Source organism: Athalia rosae, chromosome 5, assembly GCF_917208135.1.
Source record: "Athalia rosae chromosome 5, iyAthRosa1.1, whole genome shotgun sequence".
Lineage (NCBI taxonomy): Eukaryota > Metazoa > Arthropoda > Insecta > Hymenoptera > Athaliidae > Athalia > Athalia rosae.
The window spans coordinates 2,242,542-2,264,169 of NC_064030.1; the positions used below are offsets into that span (position 1 = coordinate 2,242,542).

The following is a 21,628-nucleotide window of genomic DNA, read 5'->3' on the forward strand; positions in this document are numbered from 1 at the left end:
GATCCGATGCACTGAAATTGTTGACCTTGCCCACGGACGGAGACACGGAAGAGTAACGATACGACTAGAACAGGTTCCGTTACACTCCCCCGGCGCATCGCATTCCAGCGTGTACCTTGTTCGTTTCTTTTTTTTTATCGTATTCTTTTTTTTCCCGTTCCCAATATTTTTTTCTCTTTCGAGTGCTCGTTGTCTCTCTTGTGCGTTCTTCGTCGTTACGGTTGTCTTCTCCCCCCCTTCATCTTCTTCTTCTTATTTTCCTTACACATTCTTCTCGTTCGTCTATTTTTTACCCCGCACGAATTTTCAACGAGGTACCCGATCGAGTCTCGGTTACGCATCTAAGTAGGTATAATCCCGGGAATAATATTCGCAAATTGCAATCAGTCGGGCGAGCATTTGAGGACCGGAGGAGCTCACCTCGGCGCCCAACGAGGGGGAATTTCACGTTTCGTTTCAACTATTTGATACAATGATCAAAGGCTTATGCGGCGAGCCGTTTCTAGGCTCGCGTCGGTACATCCGTTCGCGGAAAGAAAGCTAAGCGGCCGCCCTCCTCTTCTATCTCCTCTCCTTTTTTTTCCCCTCATCTCCGGATCATCGTTTGTCCTCACTCCGCTTTGTTGTCCTTGTCCTTGAGTTCTGACTTCGCAGACACGGAAATACCGTCGCCAGCCTCCAGCATCAACAGCGCATATAACCGCCATCGCCGAGTTATTAAAGAGGACACCGTGACGCTCTGGGCGATCGCATCCTTGTTAGAATAATGACTAACAAACCGCGCTCCCTTGACGCCGGGAGGTACGGAACATGACCCGAATCAAATTTTTCAAAAATTACCCAAACGAATAATCGCGATTTTTGGTCCAGCTTTCTATACTTATTCGTCCGTCAACTTTACCCCAATATTCATGGTTATTATTGTTCATGTATTCGTTACAATTTGAACTATCATTATAGGCCTATGTATATTTGTATAATTTATGTCCCTTAAGTAACTATATGGAAATATACATATGTATCGTATATTTATTTTTTGCATATACTTTGAGGTCAGTAGGTTCACTGCTGATACTATTACTACCGCTGGACAGAATACTAGATGCCCGTTTTGAAACTTTGAGGACTGTCAGCTATCCATCGAGCAGTGAACCGAAAAATTGTGACTCTTAAAAAAAAAAATCAACTCGGGGCCCCGGGACCGTACCGAGTGCCGGAGGTTCTCAAACCATGCGTTACATTTGAAGAATACTCCGGGGACAGTCTTTGAAGTATCAAAATCTAGTCGAATCGCCCGAAAGTGAGCTTTCAACCGCAGAGCTTATAGCCTCTGGTTCTAATCAGACCTACTGCTTTCAGAGTATGCGTAGCAAATAAATATTTGTATATATTTCTTTGTAGAATTATTTATATTAGGTATGTATATATATAAATACATATATATATGTATGTATATGTATATTTTTTCTCAATATATTTATATTAATAATAAACTATAGATCGTCAACGTTTTTGTGTCGTAATTATTGCTGCTATTGCGATAATTTGTGGAAATGATGTATAATATATGAGCAATGATGAATATTATAGCGATCGAGTTCCGAGTGGTTTTATTCGTCGTTCGAGTTACGAGGTGAGCTCCCTTTCTCTGGAGAGGAACCAGACGTTCATTGGCTCCGACTTCCCCTTCATGGTAACTGGTCCGCGGTATTCCAGAAGAAATTGTGGGTCCTGGTTCTCCGGCATGCAGAGATACCTGGAACAGAGCGGAGCGTCACATATCAAATATGAAAAATATCATTATTTCAATAACCGAAAGGAAATCCGATCCGCGTAATTAACTTCGCCGCGAATAACTCCGGTAATTTATTATAGCAAATCTGACCAAACCTAACGCCGGATTCGGAATCGATATCGTTACCTCCGATTCCCAGAACGTTTCGTCGACGGGGTCGTTATTTTTATTCTTCCGTTTTTACGATATTTACATTTTATCGATATTTACAAGCGAATTAATCGACGCTCCAATAAGTACGAAAGTTATTGTCGTGCTACGGATGTGTATAAATAGGAATATGAAACGGTAATTAAATTATTATATTCGATATGGTTACGATACGATGCGCACCTGCATCCCGTAAATCGCAAAATTTTACCGCTGTCGAATCACCTCAACGCGATTCCAGACAAATTGCTCAATCGAAATGCTAAGGTTATCAAACAAAATAAGGGTGGTATTTTATCATCCACATACCTATTCTTCGCTTCTTCGACTTCGTTAAGAAAATAATCAAATGAAAATTACCCGAAAATTTCTACATGTGAGTTTGCTGTTCGAGACGACGTTGAATCAATGTCCCGGTTAATCTTTCGACAATGTTTTTCAAACTTTACTCCGGCGGAAACATTCTTCATCTACGGTCTTTGAATATCTCGCTCGAATAATTCGTTCGTTCCAAACTCTCTGTGTTTTTTGTGTTTGAACTTATTTCCATCTCCCAGCTGTACGTGCGGTGCTTTCTGTTTAGCGTAAGATTTTAATCCAGTTTGCGCGAAAATGAACCGCCTTCGCCAAAAAAAATGTTTTTTCACCCTCAACCCCTGCGCGGGCAGGAAGTGAACGGCGTCGTAACACACGCCGTTAGGTAATACGATGAGCGCGTGTACGATGCATACCCGAAGCCCTTGAAATTCATCTGTAAGTCTTAATCGAATTTACAACTTCGTTTCGGACCATCGTGTCCATCAGACGAAGCAGAAAGCATTCAGTTCTCTTCGTACGTTAACGGCCTCGCCGAGGTGACACGCGCTCATTAAAAATAAGTTTGATTTTGAGAAATTTCGCGCTGCGAAGAATCAAAAAAAATATTGTTTCGTTCGACATAACCGGGGCATCGCGATATAAGAGGGTCTTAATAATGGAGGTGGTGATCGACTGTTACTTTGATAAAATTTTCTCAGAAATGGAACGAAGCAGTCTTCTTTCTCGCTGTAAAAGAAGGGCGTTGGTCGATTGGTTCACCGCAATTATCGATGGTTGCGCCAGAGGTGAGAGATATGAAATCAATAAAAAATCAATCAAGACTTGTATTATCGGCGAAGAGAAAATCAGAGAGAGAGAGAGAGAGGGAGAGAGAGAAAGAGAGAGAGAGAAAACAAAAATGAACTTTATTCCTCAGGCGAAGAATTAGAACACACCGACGTCTGCGAACGAGCCGTTCAGGCAGCTTTGCGTTACCACAACATAACGTTGGCGGAGAACGGTTCGATATGTCTCCTCGGTAAGTTTCACAACGTCCTCTACATAGCTGCAAAATTGTGCTTCGATTGGAAAATAAAGAACAACGATATAGTGTCACGTCTTCTGAACGATATATACTACTGCGAGAAGACGTTCGAGCGGATATTCATCGGTGCGATATTCGGTACTCGGGTGACGCATTTTTTATCCGGTTGGAAAAGTGACTTCAAGGATCGCGAGGAAAATATAAGAGCGTTGATTTACTTCATGGATCACGCGAACGAGGGACGTCTCGAGTACCCTACGACGCAGTCGACGGAGAAATGTCGTTTCTTTGACGTTTCCATGGAGTCGTACGGCCACGCGGTACCGATCAAAGTCGTCGTCCAGTTGGGCGCTCCGGATATCCTTCTGCTTCTTTTGAGGTACGGGGCAAACCTCGGAGGAACCGGCGTTAGGGGTAACTCAGTCCGCTCGGCTCCCTCGGTGATGGAAATGGTACTCAACAAATTCACGGACTTTGACGACAGGAATGTCAACGAGAAGGTGAACGCGAGCGTTACGCCCGCTCAATACCCCGCTCAATTGGTGGCCTGCCTTAGAATCCTCCTACGAACGGTTCCCCTGGTCACGGTAAACACCCCGGGTCACATCGCCGTTCAAAGCGGAGTCCTGACCCTCCCGCTTTACGATCAATACCCCCAATTGGTCTCGAACAATCTTGTGCCACCGGAACGCAGCGGCGTCTCTCCCCCCGAACTCAAACACCTTTGTCGTTGCCGAATACGGGATTCTCTATTCAAAAACTGGGCCCTACCTCACGGGATCAAGGAGCTCAGGATACCCCAGTCCCTCAAAGACTATCTCGACTTGTTGACCGACTGATGATGTGGTATTCGCGATACCGCGCCGATGTGATCGTCTTATAATCGATTGTCGAGAGATATTTTTACCCATTTATCGTGTGAAACATGTAAAGAGAGGAGATGAAGTTGACAATAAAAGTGTCGAACATTTGTCATTTGTATACTGTACCTATACGCGTCCTCGGAGACGTTTATTTTCCCTGGTTCTCCGGTTGTCTCTGTGCGACTGGTTAGGTTTACGGTGTTACCAAATAGACAGTACCTCGGCATACGATGGCCAATTACCCCGGTGACTACTTCCCCGCTGTGAATCCCAATCGTAATTTTCTGCAAATTGAACAATCGTTTACTCGCTGGAGTTCGTTCCACGGTGTTTAATGGGAAAGAGATTCGGAGGAGATGAGCTAACCCCCACACCTTATTGCGCAGTTGGGTATATGTTGTTGAGAATTTTAATTGCTTGTGTAGGAATGAAAAATAGTTTCAAAGCTCCACGAGGCAAATGTGAAAGAATAGAAGTAATCAGTACGAAACATTACTGGGGAAATCGTACCTACAGTTTCATGAGTATTGATAATTGTATCAACCAATCTTCCCTACCCATAGAACTAGCAACTTTTTTTTTTGTTGCAGGGGTTCACAGGCTAATCTCACGTAGTTTGACGTCAGAAACGTAAATCTGTCTTCTAAATGAATTCAATTTTTTCGTTTTGAAAAACAATAGTTGGCCATATCCTGACCGTTTCAATAAAGATATAATTTTATGTATAAATAATTTCAGGTCAGACAAAATAATTTTGTTATTTATTGTGAGTTCGCAAATCAATGAACAAATTGTCAGTATTAACGAACAATTGTACTGTTCGATTACGTCATGCACGGAAAAAAAAAAAAAAAAAATTTTCAGGTACACTCGACGCCTCCGATTCTGAACTGCAGGCCTGTGCTTTAGCATGGGTAACATGGGACAGAATTGATTTCTCTGAGTATACTTCCCAGCTATTTAACTACTGAACTTTTACATATGTATTTTCTTAAATGGCTTGCGGTTGTATAGAATTCGCAGAAGTACCGCAAAAGGATGCCGCCGATCAGGTGGATCAAAGGGTTAATTTATGAGGTGTGAACAAGATCTTATCAGGTGATGACAGATCGTTTGACACCTGCTAAAAATCACAGCAGAGAAAAAAATCAGTGCAAAGAATTTCACACCTCCACACCTATTGAAAAGCCGTGATTTATTTTTGTTTGCTAGACGTGCCGGCGGTCGCATGGCCTGACGCACGTGTCAAAATGGGTGGTGGAAAAACCGACGTGGGTTCACCTTGAATCGATGAGCAGGAGCTCGCTCCCGAATTGTTCATCGACTGCATGAGGGTCATATTTTATAGGAGTATTTTTAACTGCGAGAAACCCAGCGAGACCAGTGCGCTGCAGAGTGGCAGGAATACGAACAAGATCGAGAGCGCTCGATGGCGGCGCGCTAAAGTATGAAATCTCGAGCCACTTCTTAACCTGCGATCACGTTTTTCATCGTATCTCGAGAACGAATGATCAAAATTTGATGATGGAATTGCGATTCTCAAGCCATATTTTCGTGGTAATGGATGAAGTATGTAATATCGACCGGAGAAAGAATGCAAGAAAGAAAAGTAATATCAAGATGCGCAAACGTCCGATGCTAAGGGATATACCATACGCTGAGCATAAAATTCAAATTGCGATAACACTGATGTAGTTCAAAAAAAAAAAAAAAAACTTCCAATATGTGTGTGAAATATAATGATGTGAAATTGAAAAATAATTACGAGACAAAGATCTGAACGATGAATGAAATCAAATGCGGCGCACGTATATCGCGCGCGTGCCATGCTAGTCACTTTCAAAAAAGAGTAGAAAGTAAATTTGAAAAGATTGATCATTTGGACACCACGAGGAACTTTCATGATGAAAATTTTAGAGGCGTGTTTCGCGTCACGCGATCCAAGTCCGTCGAAAGGAAAGAAGCAAATAAAAGACGGCATTGAAATCGAGGAACTAGGAAATATAATGGTTGGATCTGATATTATTTGTTACGTTCAGAGACCCAAAGCACAGAGTTCGTATACCTATGTGGGAACAACGATGACATCGCAACATTTCCGGTTGTCGACACAAGAAGAAGCGTACACGGGGGGGAGGGGAGGGGAGGTACATACATACATATACTCGTTGATATGAAAAGCTATGAAATGGTCATATTGTTCGCGTGTCAATGTTGCGTACGTTGGAGGATATAAGCTCACCACTGGTTCTCCATCGATCTGAACTTCATCGGCAGCCAAATCCATCATGTCCAGTGCCAGCCTTGCGATACAACGAGCGTGGCATCGACACGGTTCTGGAAGTCCGCTGACCGCCATGTACTTGTCTCCGACGGTCTCCACCTAATCGGGCAAACCCGTGGAACAACGTATCAGAACCAGCAGCTTTCATTTCAATTACAATTTACGAGTCTGGCGTTCGTACATCGTACCGCGGTGTACGCGACTATAAACGCGTTGAAATAAAACTACCGACGTTCCGTTTCCATCTGCAGCTGGTTATTCCGGAGCAGCACCGCGGTAGGATGCGAGTAAAGGGGGGCGGTTATAATTGCTACGGAGTTTCAGCGGGTGAAATTATACGGGGCGGCGATTCGACCTTCGAAAATGAAAAACTGCAAAATTCATCGCTATTGTAGATTGGTAGGAGATTCGGTGTTCCCACGTTTGAGTTATGACATTGTTAGTGCGTTTTGTGTATCGCAACATCAACCGTTACGAAACGTGTACGTGTGCTGTTGGTTTATCGCCTTTAAGTTAACGTTGCAATATTTAAATAGTATCATTAGCCTAGCGTAGTCTGTACGGTAGAGTCGATGAAATTACCGACTACACGCCCGGGGGAGTTTTTGTTCTGCGTTTTAAATTATACGAGAAACCGATACGAGCGATAATTGCGGTACGTGGGATCACTTACGTTACATTACATTCTCTCATAACTGAATTACGTTGACGCAACCGACGCTGACAATTACCTTGTATACGTTGGGGTTTTTTTTCGGGTCAGTCAGCACGTCGAAAGCTATGTACAGTTGATTGAGCATGTTGACTATCTTCATCGCCCCGCTGGAATCCGTATGGGAAGCGCAATACGCCCCAAATCCAACGATACCGGAAAACAAGAGGGTAACGCAATCGTATTTCTTGGCGGGAACTGGCCTCGAGTGTCTCAATTCGCTGGCAACGGATATTGGCAAGACCGAGTAGAGAAGCCTGTCAAGATACGAAAACGACGAAGAAATAAATCGTTGAGTTGTGACGGAAGGGTGCGTGGAATTTGCGAAAAATCAAAGCTCCAGGGTTCACGAGGCGAAACTTGGAATATTATTCGTACCCACCTGTCAGTTTTCTGTTTCTCGCCATCGAGTTCTCTGTAAGTTTGTTGCAACTTGTCGGTAAGGAGTTCAAGGTTCCTCGTGAGTTTGTAGTCGGCTTCGAATTGTTCGGACATCAGTACGAGATCGCGGGTTGCGTCGTGAAGGGGAATATCGCTGAGGTACAAGCCGCGCCTGAATAAAGAACAAAATTCTTTCCACCTCGACAACCTCGTTCCACCTTAAGGTTGAAAAGTTTCTCGCGATATACCAAATTTCGGGAACACAATAGGTCTGGTAACGAGTCGAGATACGTACTTGGCGAACGATAACGTACGCTACGGTTTTATGCCCAAATAACAAAAGGGTGAAACTTTTTATACATCGTGTATATGATACCACTCGTCTCATCCCGTGTTTTCGACTCTGATCATTATCGTTAAATAAACGTACCGATATTTCCTGGATGCTGCAACGGGATGAGATGGTGAACAAACAAACAAACAAACAAACAAACAAACAAACAGACAAACGAACAAATAAACTTGTTCGAGCGACGTGTATTTTAAAATAAACACGTTCCACGTTAGGAACGTTCGCGTTACACAGCTTTGCATCCGTGTTCATGATCTGGATGTTTTAACGCGTGAGGGAATACCGTAGGAGACTAACGATTCAGACATCACTGCGGACCTATAGAACAGAGAGCACCCGATGGGAATTCGGAAAAGGCTCGGTTTAATTTGACGAGAGCACCGAGCATACTTCATCCCCGTCTCTGCCCAGCTCGCGTGTGATTCAGGTATGAGGAAGAGGAAGAGGAAGAGATAGAATTATCATCACGTACGCTGAAGACGGTTGACAACGAGAACAATCGCGTATGTTTGAGGAGGCTTTGCAGCTAATTTAATAATAATTGCGTACCGAGAGTAACTAATTAGTAATCCCTAGCGGGAAAACTGGAAGGCTGTCGTAACTCGCGTGTAACGCGCGAGAGGAAATTACTCGCAAGGGACAAAAGTTGACGGTCGGGGAGAGTGTCGAAAAGGTATATTGTACATATATATATATGTATATATCTATGTAACGTTCGCGTATGTACCGGGTACATAACGTACGTTTCTATATATGCACGTACACATCTGACGTACCTCCGGAGAACTCGAGGGGCGAAAGTTATCTCCGGGACAGATATTCTCCTCGAACTCACTCGAGATGCCAGTCTACAATTCCCCTATTCCTGCGACCTGTTCCAAGCTATTCCAACCGTCGCCAGCGGATGAGATAAGAAACTTTGTTGAATCGAAACATCTGAAGAACCACTCGTAAAGTGCAGCGGTAAACAATCAATCGATGGAAAGGAAGCGGAAGGGGGTAGCGAAACTTGGAGACCCGGTAGCCCTTCCGAAAATTCGAGAAATTGGGTCACTGTCACGCGAAATTCTGCATCGAACTTACAGAAAGTGGAACGCGGTCGGGTCCTCGAGTTCCCATTGGCATCGGAATCCGAATTGAGATTTTAATTTCTATTTTCGAATTGCGACGAAATTCTTTGTTCAAAATCTCGAAATTCCTTCATTCAATTCCCAAACTATCGTTACGATTTTTAAATTCGGAAAGCAAAAAAATTGCTGGGGGCCATGAGATGTCGTCTCACTTTTCGCGGAGCCTCCCAAGTTTCGTATTACGATAAAGAATTTCTAAGTAGATTTCATGGTGAATTTCGTTTTTCGATTATCTAAAAAAATCTACACGCATCCGAAGCTTTAAATTGGATTCCTAAACGACCACCCAACGATTCCAAAAATAATAGATGCGAAGTGGGGAAGCCAAGTTCGCGGGGGTGGCAATCGATTTTTCGCCACCTGCACCACACTAGCCGAGACGGCAACGGTGAAAGAAAAAAGTCCAACCCTCGGGAAAATGTAAGTAAAACAATTGATTTCATTGAGAAGAAAGAGGGAAAAATGTGAAAATGCAGGGAGAAGACGGAGTGCCTATTGAAGCGACGAGAGTCGTGAGTTCGCCGTAATGAGCAACGGCACTACTTGGGCGAAATGAAACAAAGGAATTAAGTGACATGTCTCAGGTTGAGTTACGCCAGAAGAGTTGGAGGTAAATATCTTTTTATATACGCGTTCAAATACCGAGGGTGCATTCGAGCTGGTAGTACCCCAGTTTCCCCCTGTCCAGGATAAAGGAGGCGAAGCCGGAAAGAGAAAAGTGCAGGATATGGCGGAAGGAAAAGCCAGGGGTTACTTTTCCTAAGGAATGGAGGTGGACTTGAGTAAACGGAAATTCGGAGTCTGGGTACTTGGATGGTGAAGTTTTAAATGAATTTTTGCCAATTTGCCAACCTCGAGTTTCACCCCGATGTGATTCAGACCAGGGTCGGTGCTCTCCACTCTCGAAGCTAAAGAGCCGGAGAATTTCATTGGATTATAATTGAGCTCGTCGCTTTCTGCTCAACTATTCATTTCGATATTTCCCCAAATTTTTCGTACATCCAAATAACGAACCGGCGCAACGTGATATTAATAATGAGAGAAAGAAAAGCGAAAAGCAAAAACGACGACTTCTATCACGGCTATAAATCATATATACTGACGTCATTCTATACATATTTATGTATTCAATCAAGACGCTCGCGGATCACGGCGATACATAAATACACATACGGTATATGGATCACGGCGTATCATTTCGGCATACTTCACCTACCTGGTCAAATCATCCAGATTCATCACGCTCGGATAGCAGAGAAACGTTACCAGATCCGCTTCCGGTATGTAAAGCATCTGTCCCTGTGTCCGAAAACGAAGGCAATTTTAATCACTCGATCAGAATTCTTTTTCCCAAGTAAGAAATCTTAGGGTGGGTTGAAGAAGATTTTATTGCTGGAAGTACTCCACTTGATTAATTATTTATTCAAAAAACGAGTGGGCTACCTCAAAATATCAAGTGAAAAATTTTGTCCACCTAATGATTACTCGATCGATTGCACGAGTGGATGATTTTGGCTTTCAGATTTGGATTCCCGAGCTGATTATACGTGAGATTACCCTTGAAAAGCCAAAAACAAATCGATTTTTCGGATAGAAGTAAAGTAGTTTAAAAATTGATTGACTTTTCTTACGTATTTTGAGCTCAGGAATCCCAATCTGAAGGAAAAATTGATTTATCTCTGAAATAGACCGAGTTATCGCCATTTTATCACTTTTTCACCATAAATTTGAGGATACGTCTGCTCGAAATATTCGGATTTTTTGGTCTACGAGCAAACCCGAGCTAAACTGGAATCAGCGCAGCCAGCAGCGTAGCGCTTTGTTGTGATACCGTCACCTTCAGGGCTGAGCAGAGGTGACGCCCCACAACAAACCCCGCGACCGTGGCTACCTGACTCCAGCTAAGCTCGGGTTTGCTGGTGAATTGAGAAATTCGAATATTTCGACGCAAGCATGGATTGCGATGAATCACAGTGGGTCTACGACTAAAACCAATCGATATATCTTATAATTTTTCTGCTCCCAACAGCGAATAATTGATGATTACTCAATCGTATGCATGAGTAGATGATTTTGGCTTTCAGATTTGGATTCCTGAGCTAATTATACGTGAGATTACCCTTGAAAAACCAAAAAAAAATCGATTTTTGAGCAAACAAAAAATCGATTTTCGGGCCAAAAGTAAAGTAGTTTGAAAATTGATTGTATTACACTTTTCTGACATATTTTGACCTCAGAAATCCGAATCTGAAAGAAAAATTGATCTATCTCTAAAATTGACCGAGTTATCACCAATTTTCAGCTTTTTGGGGTCAAAAATAAAAAATTGATTTTTTTGTCTATCTTGATGTAATTTGAGCCCAGGAATCTGAATCCGGAAGAAAAATTCATCTATCTCCAAAAATGACCGATTTATCTCCATTTTTTCGCATTTTTTGGCATAAATTTGAGGATATCTCGAAGGGAAAAAATCGTAGCTCAATTTGGACGACGGATTCGTGTTCCTGAGGTCAAAATACATAAGAAAAGTGCCATACGATCAATTTTAAAAAATAAAAATTTTTGGCCAAAATTTGAGATTTTTCCAAGGGGTACCCCTTACGATTTTTTCAAATTTTGACCAAAAATTTTTATTTTTAAAAATTGATCGTATGGCACTTTTCTTATGTATTTTGACCTCAGGAACACGAATCCGTTGAGAAAAGTGAGCTACGATTTTTTCCCTCCGAGATATCCTCAAATTTATGCCAAAAAATGCGAAAAAATGAGGATAACTCGGTCATTTTTGGAGATAGATCAATTTTTCTTTCAGATTCGGATTCCTGAGCTCAAATTACATTAACATAGATTAAAAAATAAATTTTTTATTTTTGACCCCAAAAAGCTGAAAATTGGCGATAACTCGGTCAATTTTAGAGATAGATCAATTTTTCTTTCAGATTCGGATTCCTGAGCTCAAAATACGTCAGAAAAGTGTAAGACAATCAATTTCTAAACTACTTTGCTTTTGGCCGAAAAATCGATTTGTTTTTTGGCTTTGCAAGGGTAATTTCACGTATAATCAGCTGAGGAATCCAAATCTGAAAGCCAAAATCATCTTTTCATGTAATCGATCAAGTCATCATTAGGTGGAAAAAATCTTCCCTTTTTATGAGGTACAAATTCTGCCCCCATGCTAAAAAAATTAAAAAAAAATAACTTTTTCAACCCACCCTAGTAAATCTTGGAGTTATATTTCCAGCGATATTCATTTTCTCACTTTCAGACGCATGTTGGAGAATTCCTCCGTGGTCTGGACCTTCATCACTCCTGGTTTCGTTCGTAGAACGTACACAGTGTTGATGTGCGATAGGATATTTTCAAAGGTGAATTCCAGGTGGGGTCTCACCTAGAAATTCGTTCACAAGACACTTTTCTTCTACTCCCCAATCTATTTTCGGGAATCTATCGTATTTCCGACTCCTCGTATACAACAAGCGAATATTATTAGCCCGACGAAAAGTTGGACCCTGCTTGTAATGAAATTTAGCCAATCCGAGGAAACTCGAAGCGATAAGTAATTGATTGGCGTAACCTAATAGCGCAGCTGTTATCGAAGTAGTCCGTTCTAAGGGAAAACGAATCCACATTTCAAATAAAAATACGAATTACGAGATAGCCGATACCCCGGAGGATTATCCCTCGAGGCTTCAGCCCCCACAGGTCGGAATCTGAATATACATCTACAACCCATAAACTTTTGCAGACTATGAGACGAAATCGAACAAAAGAGGAATGAATGTACACACAAACGAAGAAAAAATGGAGATCCAGTTTCATTCGAATACGTAAATTACTAATTGAAATGTGTCGTCTCCATTAATTACGACGATAAAATATTTATTAAAACTTACGGTGAGAAGGATATCGTTGAGCTTGCAATTGCCAGTTGATACCTCAGGAATTACCCTTGTAATTGTGCTACCAGTCTGCACGATCGTCAGCTGTCTATTAAACATTAGATGGAAGGGAAATACTCGGCAGAACGTCGCGGGACTCACTCTTGGCTCTGTAACATTTTAATGCGCATCGACGGGCGATGAAACGGACCAGCTTCGCGAAGCAGGCTGCGGGGATCATAGCTCACGAAGGGAGATGACGTGTGGTTGGTCGGACGACAGAAATAAAAGAAATCTTTACGTGCTAGCATAAAAGTTTCGTTTTTTTTTTTATTACGATCGCGCCGTAGCCAATTTACTCCGGTACGGTCAATTTCACCTATGTGAACTTGGCACCCGACTTGGGGATAAAATTTTTTTGATAATTGGAATCGATGGTACTCCGTTTGTACTCAGGTTGTAGTCGGATGCCAAGTTCACATGGGTGTCAATTTCAATATGTCGAATCCACCGTGTAGTAACAATCTAAGATTAATAATAATGAAAATAAGCAGGAGAAGTAGACGATAAAGTAAGCGGGGAAAAAGAGGAGAAAGCTCTGCGATAGCTGACGTATATAAGGAGCTTTCCACGCTAAATCGACCTAGCCGTGACCCTGACCATTTTTAATTTTTTTCCTCATCGTGTATATCACGGACCTCCATCAAGGGCATAAAAATCTATAGTTTTTGTTTCATTGGCCAGGAAAAGTCGGAAAAGGGCCGTTACCGATCTGACCGAGTTTTGCGGGAAATTTTATTTAACGAAAAAGAAAATCTCTATGATAGATCAAGTTATAAAAACGATATGAAAAGTGTGTGTTCGGAGTGAGGACGACCGTAAAAAAAAATTACGAACCCGATTAAAAATGGTGAGGGAAAATCGCTGGTAGATTTCGCGTGAAAAAGCTCGTTAAATATTTTTTCGTTTCACTTTATTTCATCTCATGAAAACTTTATTCCTGCGATTAAGTAACTAATTTTCATTCTTCCGTCTTGCAGTTAAAAAAAAAGAAAGGAAAAATTGAACGGGGGAATCGCCAGGGCGGTTTGTTAATATTATCTTACTCAATTTGGTTAAAGGTAGGTGAAGCTTGCAAATAGTATTCCATTTTTCTTTGTACGGAATGGGGGCTGCGTTAGCTGGTGTACTCAAACAGGGGGAGTTTCGCGAGCGGCTATATTATTATAATTGTAACAATTGACCTGGGGAATTTCCCTTACTTTGTTATTGTTTTATCTTTTCCCGCAAACACACCCTTGCCACTTTTACCACTTTTCCTGGAGCCTCCGGAGCCTTCGGAGGTCGATGATAATTCACAAAATAGACGTCGCGCAAAAACGCGTAATGAGAAGCGAGCGGTGCGACGGGAAAACTTTTGCGATACATAAAGTAGTGCACCCATGGGGAAATTCACGAAAGGCAAAAATTTTTCATGTTAAAAAATAAAGACGAGAAAGATGAATCCGTATACTCTCAGCGCAAAAAATTTGAACGACTTTAGCGGAATAAAATTTCTGACCTTCGTAAAAGTCGGGACGTCGTACTTAAATTATCGAATAAAAAATGTGAACATTTTAAAACCTCTACTGTGAAAAGCACTTACCGAGAGACAGGGTCTGCATTTCCGCTATCATCGGTTTCGAGACAACTCCTGGGGTCGATGAATCGGTTATGAGAAACTGGACGTGATCGCACTCGCTCTTCGTCTTCAATATTTGCATGTCCACGTCGGTTCCGTGCAATTTCTTGGCTACCGTCTGATAGACGATTCATGATATCAGAGAAAATGTATTATTCACATATTTTCTCTATTGAAAAAAAAAAAAAAAAAAAATACACCTCCAGTATTTTCCCCAGCGAAGGACCCTTCCACAAGACCGTCATAACAATATATTTTCATTCACTGAATTGCTGCAACAACGTATTTTCATTAGACAATTTAAAGTCGAATGGAAAAAAGTTATTTCCACATTAGATTCGAAGGAAAAAATATTGAAAACGATCGAAAGAGCTTTGAATACGAAGTTACGCACTTTAGAAAATTTGAAGTGTGCGTAACTCAAAATACAATAACTTTTGTATTTTTTTTTCTTTAAAAAACTACACACGTATACACAGATCGTTGTAAAGGGTCTTTTGGAGAGGATCGTTGTTTCCCTTTTTATATACATTATGGCCGTGAAGGGGTGACTCCTCGTTGAAAAATAACTCGGAATTGAAAAACAGAATTCTCCTGCGTCTTCCCACTTCTTTCTAAAGCGTATCACCGCGTTACGAGACGATCAGTTTCAGATGTAGGTGGAAGAGAACTGAGGAAAAAAATTCGCCAAGAAAAAGAACGACTCACACCCGTCCGGATTATAGACGTAAAAATGCAGGGTCGGTCAAAGTTTTGTCGCGCAAATGGCGAACAATTCGTCACACATACAAAAGTAGCTAGGGGCGTGAAAAAAAAAAAGAAAAAAAAAATTGGATTCTAGGCGAAAACAACATCAGGGCTCTCATATATACATATATGCCGTGAATCATATCTGCACACCAGATTTGCGGATCGTATTATAGTCAAAGCTGCTGTACACGAGTGCCCATTTCAGTTTACAGGAGCCTACTACCTCCATCGCCTCACGAGCATTGAGCCCCGGAGCGTTCGTAGACACGAGGGGTTTGAAGGTAGCTTGTATTATAATCTTGAAAGGAAGACCTGAAAATCTACCGCACAACTTGCACTCGGAGCGTGTACGTATGTAGATCGCGCAGCAGCTTTGTTCGCTCTCTGACTCGCGTCCCTTTTTTTTTAAGCATTTAATTTTAATTTTTTTTCTTTTTTCTTTTCCGTTTCCAGTTTTTTATTGTTAATTTTTTTTATTTTTTCTTTTTTTTGTTTTCTACGTTCCCTTTGTTCCTCCGACTCTCACCGCACGATAATGAAAGCCCAGAGGCAGCCGAGAGACCCGCGAATTAATTAGCAATTAAATTTTAATTAATATGACATTTTTGGTTCATGCTCATTTACTCCTACTTTGGGGAAAACGAGAAAAACAATGAGTAGGGGAAATGTATTATACACATATATGGAAAACGCGAGATAATTCTTCGGAATTTAAATTAGGTGGTTAATGTTATCAGCAGCGGTGTACCTTGACTATCCCGATGACGATGTGCTCCAGGCCGGGTCTGTCCGAATAGTAGTGGAGGATGAGAGCTCCGTCCTCCGGTCTTTCCGTGCACCGAAACGAAGGCGCCCTCATTCCAGGGTACAACGTGCCCAAGTGGTCGTGGAGGGCGTCCAAATTCTTGGATTGTAATTTTTTCTTTCAGTAATAAACCAAATTCTGTTTTCTTTGCTTTTTTTCCCTCTCGCTCGTTCGCGCAGCTACTCAAGAGGCACGCCTCGCCACTCTCCCTTACAGCTCTTTCGACGGAGCTGATGCTGGTAACTTGAGCAGCGAAGACGTGCCACCGACTCGTCGCCGCTTTGTGGGATGAAAAATTCTCGACCCGGCTATAGACCGGCGTGTATTATAAGGACATCGTCGATCTACGTGTGACGAAGACCCCGGAGAACCCGACGCCGATAATATTTATAATCGAGAACTTCCCTTCCGCTCTGAATCCTGAATTTCAGAATTTTAAAATCGTTTTAACGAAATTGAATCCCGGGACATTTCGCGAGGCATGCGTTAGGCCAATAAGCGGCTTGACGTATCGATTCGACAGTTCTCGTCGCTTCACTTTTACCGAAGATTATAAATTTCTCCGTACTCGTGAACGAAATTTAAAACTCCGACGGGTATATATGTACATCTCGAGTATTCGTTTCGTTTCGAATGACCCGAAAGAGCGCGAAATTTCCGTGGATGTTTCATAGAATATTTCGAGCCGGTGATATCGCGATAATGGATTTTGGTCAAAAATTGGATTCGCAAGATTCGGGGTATATATACGGGAGGGATGCGAGGCGGTTGGGCGTGAGATAGAGAGCGAAAAAAAAAGATTTCTGTGAGTCTAAGAAATAAAAAGAAAAGAAACTTGAATATTTCACGAGGAATGCGAGGCGTCGGGGGCTAAAAGTCACCCTCGCGATCCGTCGACGGCAATGGCGGACCCAGCAACAGCAGTTATATATGGGGAGGGCGGTTTGCATGGAAATTGGATTAAAAACGTATTTCCATTATAGATTTACAGAGAGATGGACTCGGCTTCCGTGGAGCGGGTATCAAAAAATGATAAAAAAAACAGAAAAAAAAAAAATACGTATTCAAATGACTTCGTGAATCCCACTCCCATATATCGCTGACTGCCGCGTTTAATCCGTTATGTGGCGTCGCGTGCGACGGCGCCGGGTCGAGAAATTTTCCACGATTTTCCATGCCACTTCGTCACTTTGTAAATTATAACCGACTAACCGTAACTACAGTGGGTGTACGACGCACGCAGTGGCAACTGATGATTACGGGCATTACAGGTAAAATTCACAATATCTTTACCTGAAGAAAATCTCTGGGCGTAGCGCCCAGCACTTGAAGAATTTTATCGTATCCAGAATCCTGGCAGAATTCGAAGAACATTTTTCCAAAGAGTTCGAGTATCTCATTAGCCGGGATGTCTGGAATCATCGTGGTGTTAATTAAGTGATATGTCCGCTATTTACTTACGGTCGGACGGATATGCGCGCTTCAACCCCGAAGGGGATTTCCCTCTCCCCCCGCCCCGTCACTTTCCGACCGTCGATTTATCGCGTACGAACAAAAAAAAAAAAAAAAAAAAAATGGCATAAAATAACGTAAAATGAATAAATGGAAACGTCGGAATAAATTTATAACCGGTATAAAGAGAGATGTGCGGGGAAAAAATGGGGAAAAAAAGGAAAGAGTTTACTCTTTGTCGCTTTTACGGCGTGCATATTCGCGTTTTCTCGATACGAGAAAATGAGAGCTTTTTTCGTACAAATGAAAGGAGGACACGCGTTAGGTGTACGGGAGAAAAAAAAAAAACCAGTACGAAGGGCTCGCGAGAAAGGCTTTCGAGTAATTCGGCATTTGTAATAATAAATATCGGTAGGATCGAGTCATTGCGAGGTTTATTGAGGGTGAAAATGGTTATATATCGACTAGTTGGCGGTAGCTGGTTTTAACCATGTCTTAATTAATGCGTTGTAACCCCGCGAAGGGTTTTCTCTCATCGGCTATTAAATTAAACGACCGAATCGCAGCTGTTGTCGGTCTAAATATGAGGATATATATAGATAGAGATGCGCTGTTTAACTGCAGTCGCTGGTTGTAACTCCTGCCGTATTCTCCCGCGAAAGCGTCAACGTTTTGCACGAACGCGAAAATTCATGCTCCAGTAGCTACAAATTCTATCTAGAGTAAATCCGTTGTATCGAAGAATATGGATACGTATATTGCTGCAGCATCAGCGGTAGCAATGATACCTACTCAGGCGGTTCACAGCGGCCGATATCAGATTGTACGTAATCTCGTCGTCGTAAATCTGACGGACTAGAAACTGTCCCTCCATATTGACGGCGGCGTCCTTCCTGCGACAATAATCAAATGAAAAATAAATTCCATGCGAAATATGGTAACGAGAAAAAAAAATTTGCACAAAAATTCGCAGATATTTCCGATCTCTGTTTATTTTTGTTTCCCGTAGATTCCGCGTGCCAGAACTCGATATGGAAATATACAACGGACATGCGTTGGGAAAATCAAAATAGGGCTGTTCTCCAAAATTTTTCAAAGCTTCGATTCACATCTGTGACATCAAACTATGGCCGGTGAATAATTTCTCTACTCGAAAGTTATCACCGTGATAAATATAGATAAAGCTCATCTATCACGTAACCCGAGCTTTGGTCTAGAAATTGTCACTCAACTAATTACACGTACATACATATATTCGCGAACAAGCGAACCCCCCGGTACCCCGTAACTCTCGGGGTTGCTAGGTAAATTGGTGTGCATGGACATTACGTTATAAAAGCATAATCAGACAACTCGGACCTGTTCTACAATAAGGACAACATTCAGCGGGTTGGTCGCGATATGGAAAAAGAGATACATCTGGATATATTATACGTTTGGAAAATTCAATTTATTCTCACGGATTCCTGAGGTCGAACGATTCACCCCAATTGTGGCCCCGCTCATGACGGATTTGCATCACAATTATTGACGATCGTCTATTCGGAAACATCGCCGTACGAGGAGCGCGATAGATTCTCTCGATCAAAAGGGCCAGCGTTATTTTTTTAAATCTCTATAGAATCGCGGTATAGGTGTTGTACATTTTGGAGTCTGAGAACGAGGGCGATAGGCAGTCCAAACAAAGTTGTTGAAATAACAACACGTCTCATTAAATCTATCCCAGATCTCCGAAAATAGTCCACGGTTTTAGTGTGTATTTTTCTTGTTTTATTGGAGTATCGTTCGAGCCGGGAAATTGAATTGGAAAAACTGAAGCGCGATTGATTGAGCGATTGTATCCACTGGAAAACGAAAAGTGGATTGACAAAAAAAAAACTTCGTGAGCGAAATAACTTGGACGCGAAGAAAAAAAGGTGGTAGCCAATGGAGGGGGGGGGGGCGAAAGTTGGAAAGATGCGATTGTGAGTTGCGTGTTCGATGCGATATGATGAAAGTGCATGCGGGATTGATCGTTTAAAAGTTACGTACTTTATGATCTCCCATGTTTCCGTGTCGAAAGTCTTCACTACCAGCAATTCCAGGGCGTAGTTCACAAAACCATACTGCACATACGAAATACATCGAAGTAGAAATATCATTCGGTAGTCGATTGTAACTAACTTAAGTTTTATGAGGTAAAAATTTTGAACGTTCGCGGTCATTCGAACATGGTTTAAATGATTTTTTTTCTTTTATATCCAAACAGTCGATTAGTTAACGGGAAATTCGTTGCATCGACGGTCGTATGTCAGAGTGAAACGTATCACGAATGCACGTCTCATCTGCATGATAAAAACGGATGGAAAAAAAATAGGAAATACGTATTAACCGATGAAAATTAGTAACCGGTGCGAATCGTACGATATTCTCTGTAATTAATGAATCGACGAATGAACTCGAGGTGTGACGTACCATATTTGTTTATTTATAAAATATATATCTAAATGCCCCCTGTGCCCGCTGTTATAATCATTCCATTTCGCGTCGTAGCCAACCATGGAATGGTGCTTGCCTCGTGCACACGAGGCAGTGACTGCAAACCAGCCGCCGGAGAAGATACGTATCGATTTTCACCTTCAGCTGCGCCACCTAGATAGCCGACTCTCCCAGTACGAAAACTTCAATCCGCTTAACTTACTCGACTGAAGCCACCGGTTCTGAGGTGTCCCCGTGACAATGCGGATGGATACGTACGTCCGCAACTCCATTTTCCGTCTCACCTACCCGTAGGTTTGCACCCCGAACGTGCGTCCCGTCGCCCCTCCGAGGCCTGCAGGAACTGCACCAGCTCGGCGTCCTTCCGGTTCTTCTCGCCCGCAGCGAACGCTTATCATTGAGTGTTCGCTGCACCGGTAACGCGACGCGTTACGCAACTGGAAAACTGCAATTAGGATTAACACGAGAAAGAGCGGCAAAAACTGTAAAACAATCCACGGAGCTTTCCGGGGCATCTATACCGATGTGGCGGCTCACTGGCAAGTCTCGTCCGCTCGGCGTCTCTCTAGCTCATCGCGTCCACGATAAACGCTCGTTACACAGCGATAAAAATCTACTCGAAGTAGAGCAGCATAGAAGTGTAAAGCAATCCACGCGGGTTTTCGAGGCATCTTCTATTACAACTACGAGATTTCAGAAATAGGTTTTCGCCTGGCTCGCGGCATTCAAAGGTGAACATCTTCGGATTTCAGTTACGGAATCGGCTTCACTGAAAACATTCTGGATCGAATACCTACGAACCTGGCGAAAAACCTGTCTCCGAAATCTCCGAGATACATGTGACGGGGTATCCTCAAAAAGCTGCGTGAACAAAAGTTCGAAAGCTTTTACCGGCCTCCCTCGCATGTAGATTTTTTCAAATCCCTGTTACGGGCGTTTACGGAGACACCGAACGGACGAGACTACCGGTTTCGAATATTTTCTTTCTTGCCTTGTTTCAAATTTTTCGACGTTATCGACGAACGTCGATTTATTTTTTTTTTCAACAAAACCTTGTACAAATTTTCATCGGCGGATATCCTTCTGAATTCAATAATGATGGTTAAATCAACCCCCGCCCCCGACCCACTCCCCTCAAATATTTGATCCTTCTACGAGATTAAAAAAATTCTTGGACCGGATTGATCGGTTCATTTGTCTGCAGACAAATAAAATGATCGGAGATCGGTAGGGGATGATATAAGGGTAGGAAAGTCTACCTCGTTGCGCCGGTCGGTTTACCACCTGTATCGCTAAATCGTACGAAGGTATGAATAAGGCAGATCGCCCGAGAATAAGTGGAAGTACGACGGAGACGAAGGTAAATACTTGATGAAAATTAGAATCTGACTTTGGATCGTCGGTCGCTGGCTTTACCGGGATATATATATATATATGTATACGTGTAGGTGGGTAAGTTGAACGGTAAGAAATTGATCGATGTGCTTGTTTGAAATAATAGGATTAAGGGCGTTAAGGAGCAGCAGGAGCAGCAGGAGCAGCAGCAGCAGCGGGAAGGAGGCGGCAGGGAGTTGA

At 42.3% G+C, this 21,628-nt stretch overlaps 2 protein-coding genes across 4 annotated transcripts; one reads left to right on the forward strand and one right to left on the reverse strand.

Moving 5' to 3' along the window:
• Window positions 1-908: 908 nt before the first annotated feature.
• LOC105693084 (guanylate cyclase soluble subunit beta-1) lies at window positions 909-21,178 on the reverse strand. Of its 3 annotated transcripts, none has more exons than XM_048656074.1 (14): window positions 20,256-21,178; window positions 19,607-19,680; window positions 18,368-18,468; window positions 17,417-17,535; window positions 16,067-16,222; window positions 14,533-14,686; window positions 12,903-13,057; window positions 12,269-12,397; window positions 10,226-10,308; window positions 7,529-7,699; window positions 7,166-7,403; window positions 6,393-6,533; window positions 4,277-4,434; window positions 909-1,756 (listed from the first exon to the last, which is right to left on the reverse strand). In XM_048656074.1, the coding sequence occupies exons 3-14, from the start codon at window positions 18,447-18,449 to the stop codon at window positions 1,627-1,629; spliced, it is 1,716 nt and encodes a 571-aa protein (XP_048512031.1). In that variant the 5' UTR covers window positions 18,450-18,468; window positions 19,607-19,680; window positions 20,256-21,178; the 3' UTR covers window positions 909-1,626. The 3 variants fall into 3 exon arrangements, with proteins under 3 accessions (XP_048512031.1, XP_012268188.1, XP_048512032.1); XM_012412765.3 differs by lacking the exon at window positions 20,256-21,178 and adding an exon at window positions 20,030-20,237; XM_048656075.1 differs by lacking the exon at window positions 18,368-18,468 and having other exon boundaries at window positions 20,256-21,174.
• On the forward strand, window positions 1,803-4,257 carry LOC105693085. Its single transcript, XM_012412768.3, has 2 exons — window positions 1,803-3,048; window positions 3,180-4,257. The coding sequence occupies exons 1-2, from the start codon at window positions 2,919-2,921 to the stop codon at window positions 4,124-4,126; spliced, it is 1,077 nt and encodes a 358-aa protein (XP_012268191.2). The 5' UTR covers window positions 1,803-2,918; the 3' UTR covers window positions 4,127-4,257.
• Window positions 21,179-21,628: the final 450 nt, after the last annotated feature.

What these genes read in the sequence shown, in the direction of transcription:
- LOC105693085 (XM_012412768.3), top strand. Translation starts at nt 2,919, where the DNA reads ATGGAGGTGGTGATCGACTGTTACTTTGATAAAATTTTCTCAGAAATG. An exon ending in TATCGATGGTTGCGCCAGAG is followed by an intron (nt 3,049 to 3,179) that starts GTGAGAGATATG and finishes TTTATTCCTCAG; the next exon opens with GCGAAGAATTAGAACACACC.
- LOC105693084 (XM_012412765.3), bottom strand. An exon ending in AATGCAGACCCTGTCTCTCG is followed by an intron (nt 13,058 to 14,532) that starts GTAAGTGCTTTT and finishes AAAATGTTACAG; the next exon opens with AGCCAAGAGTGAGTCCCGCG. An exon ending in TCAACGATATCCTTCTCACC is followed by an intron (nt 12,398 to 12,902) that starts GTAAGTTTTAAT and finishes ACGAATTTCTAG; the next exon opens with GTGAGACCCCACCTGGAATT.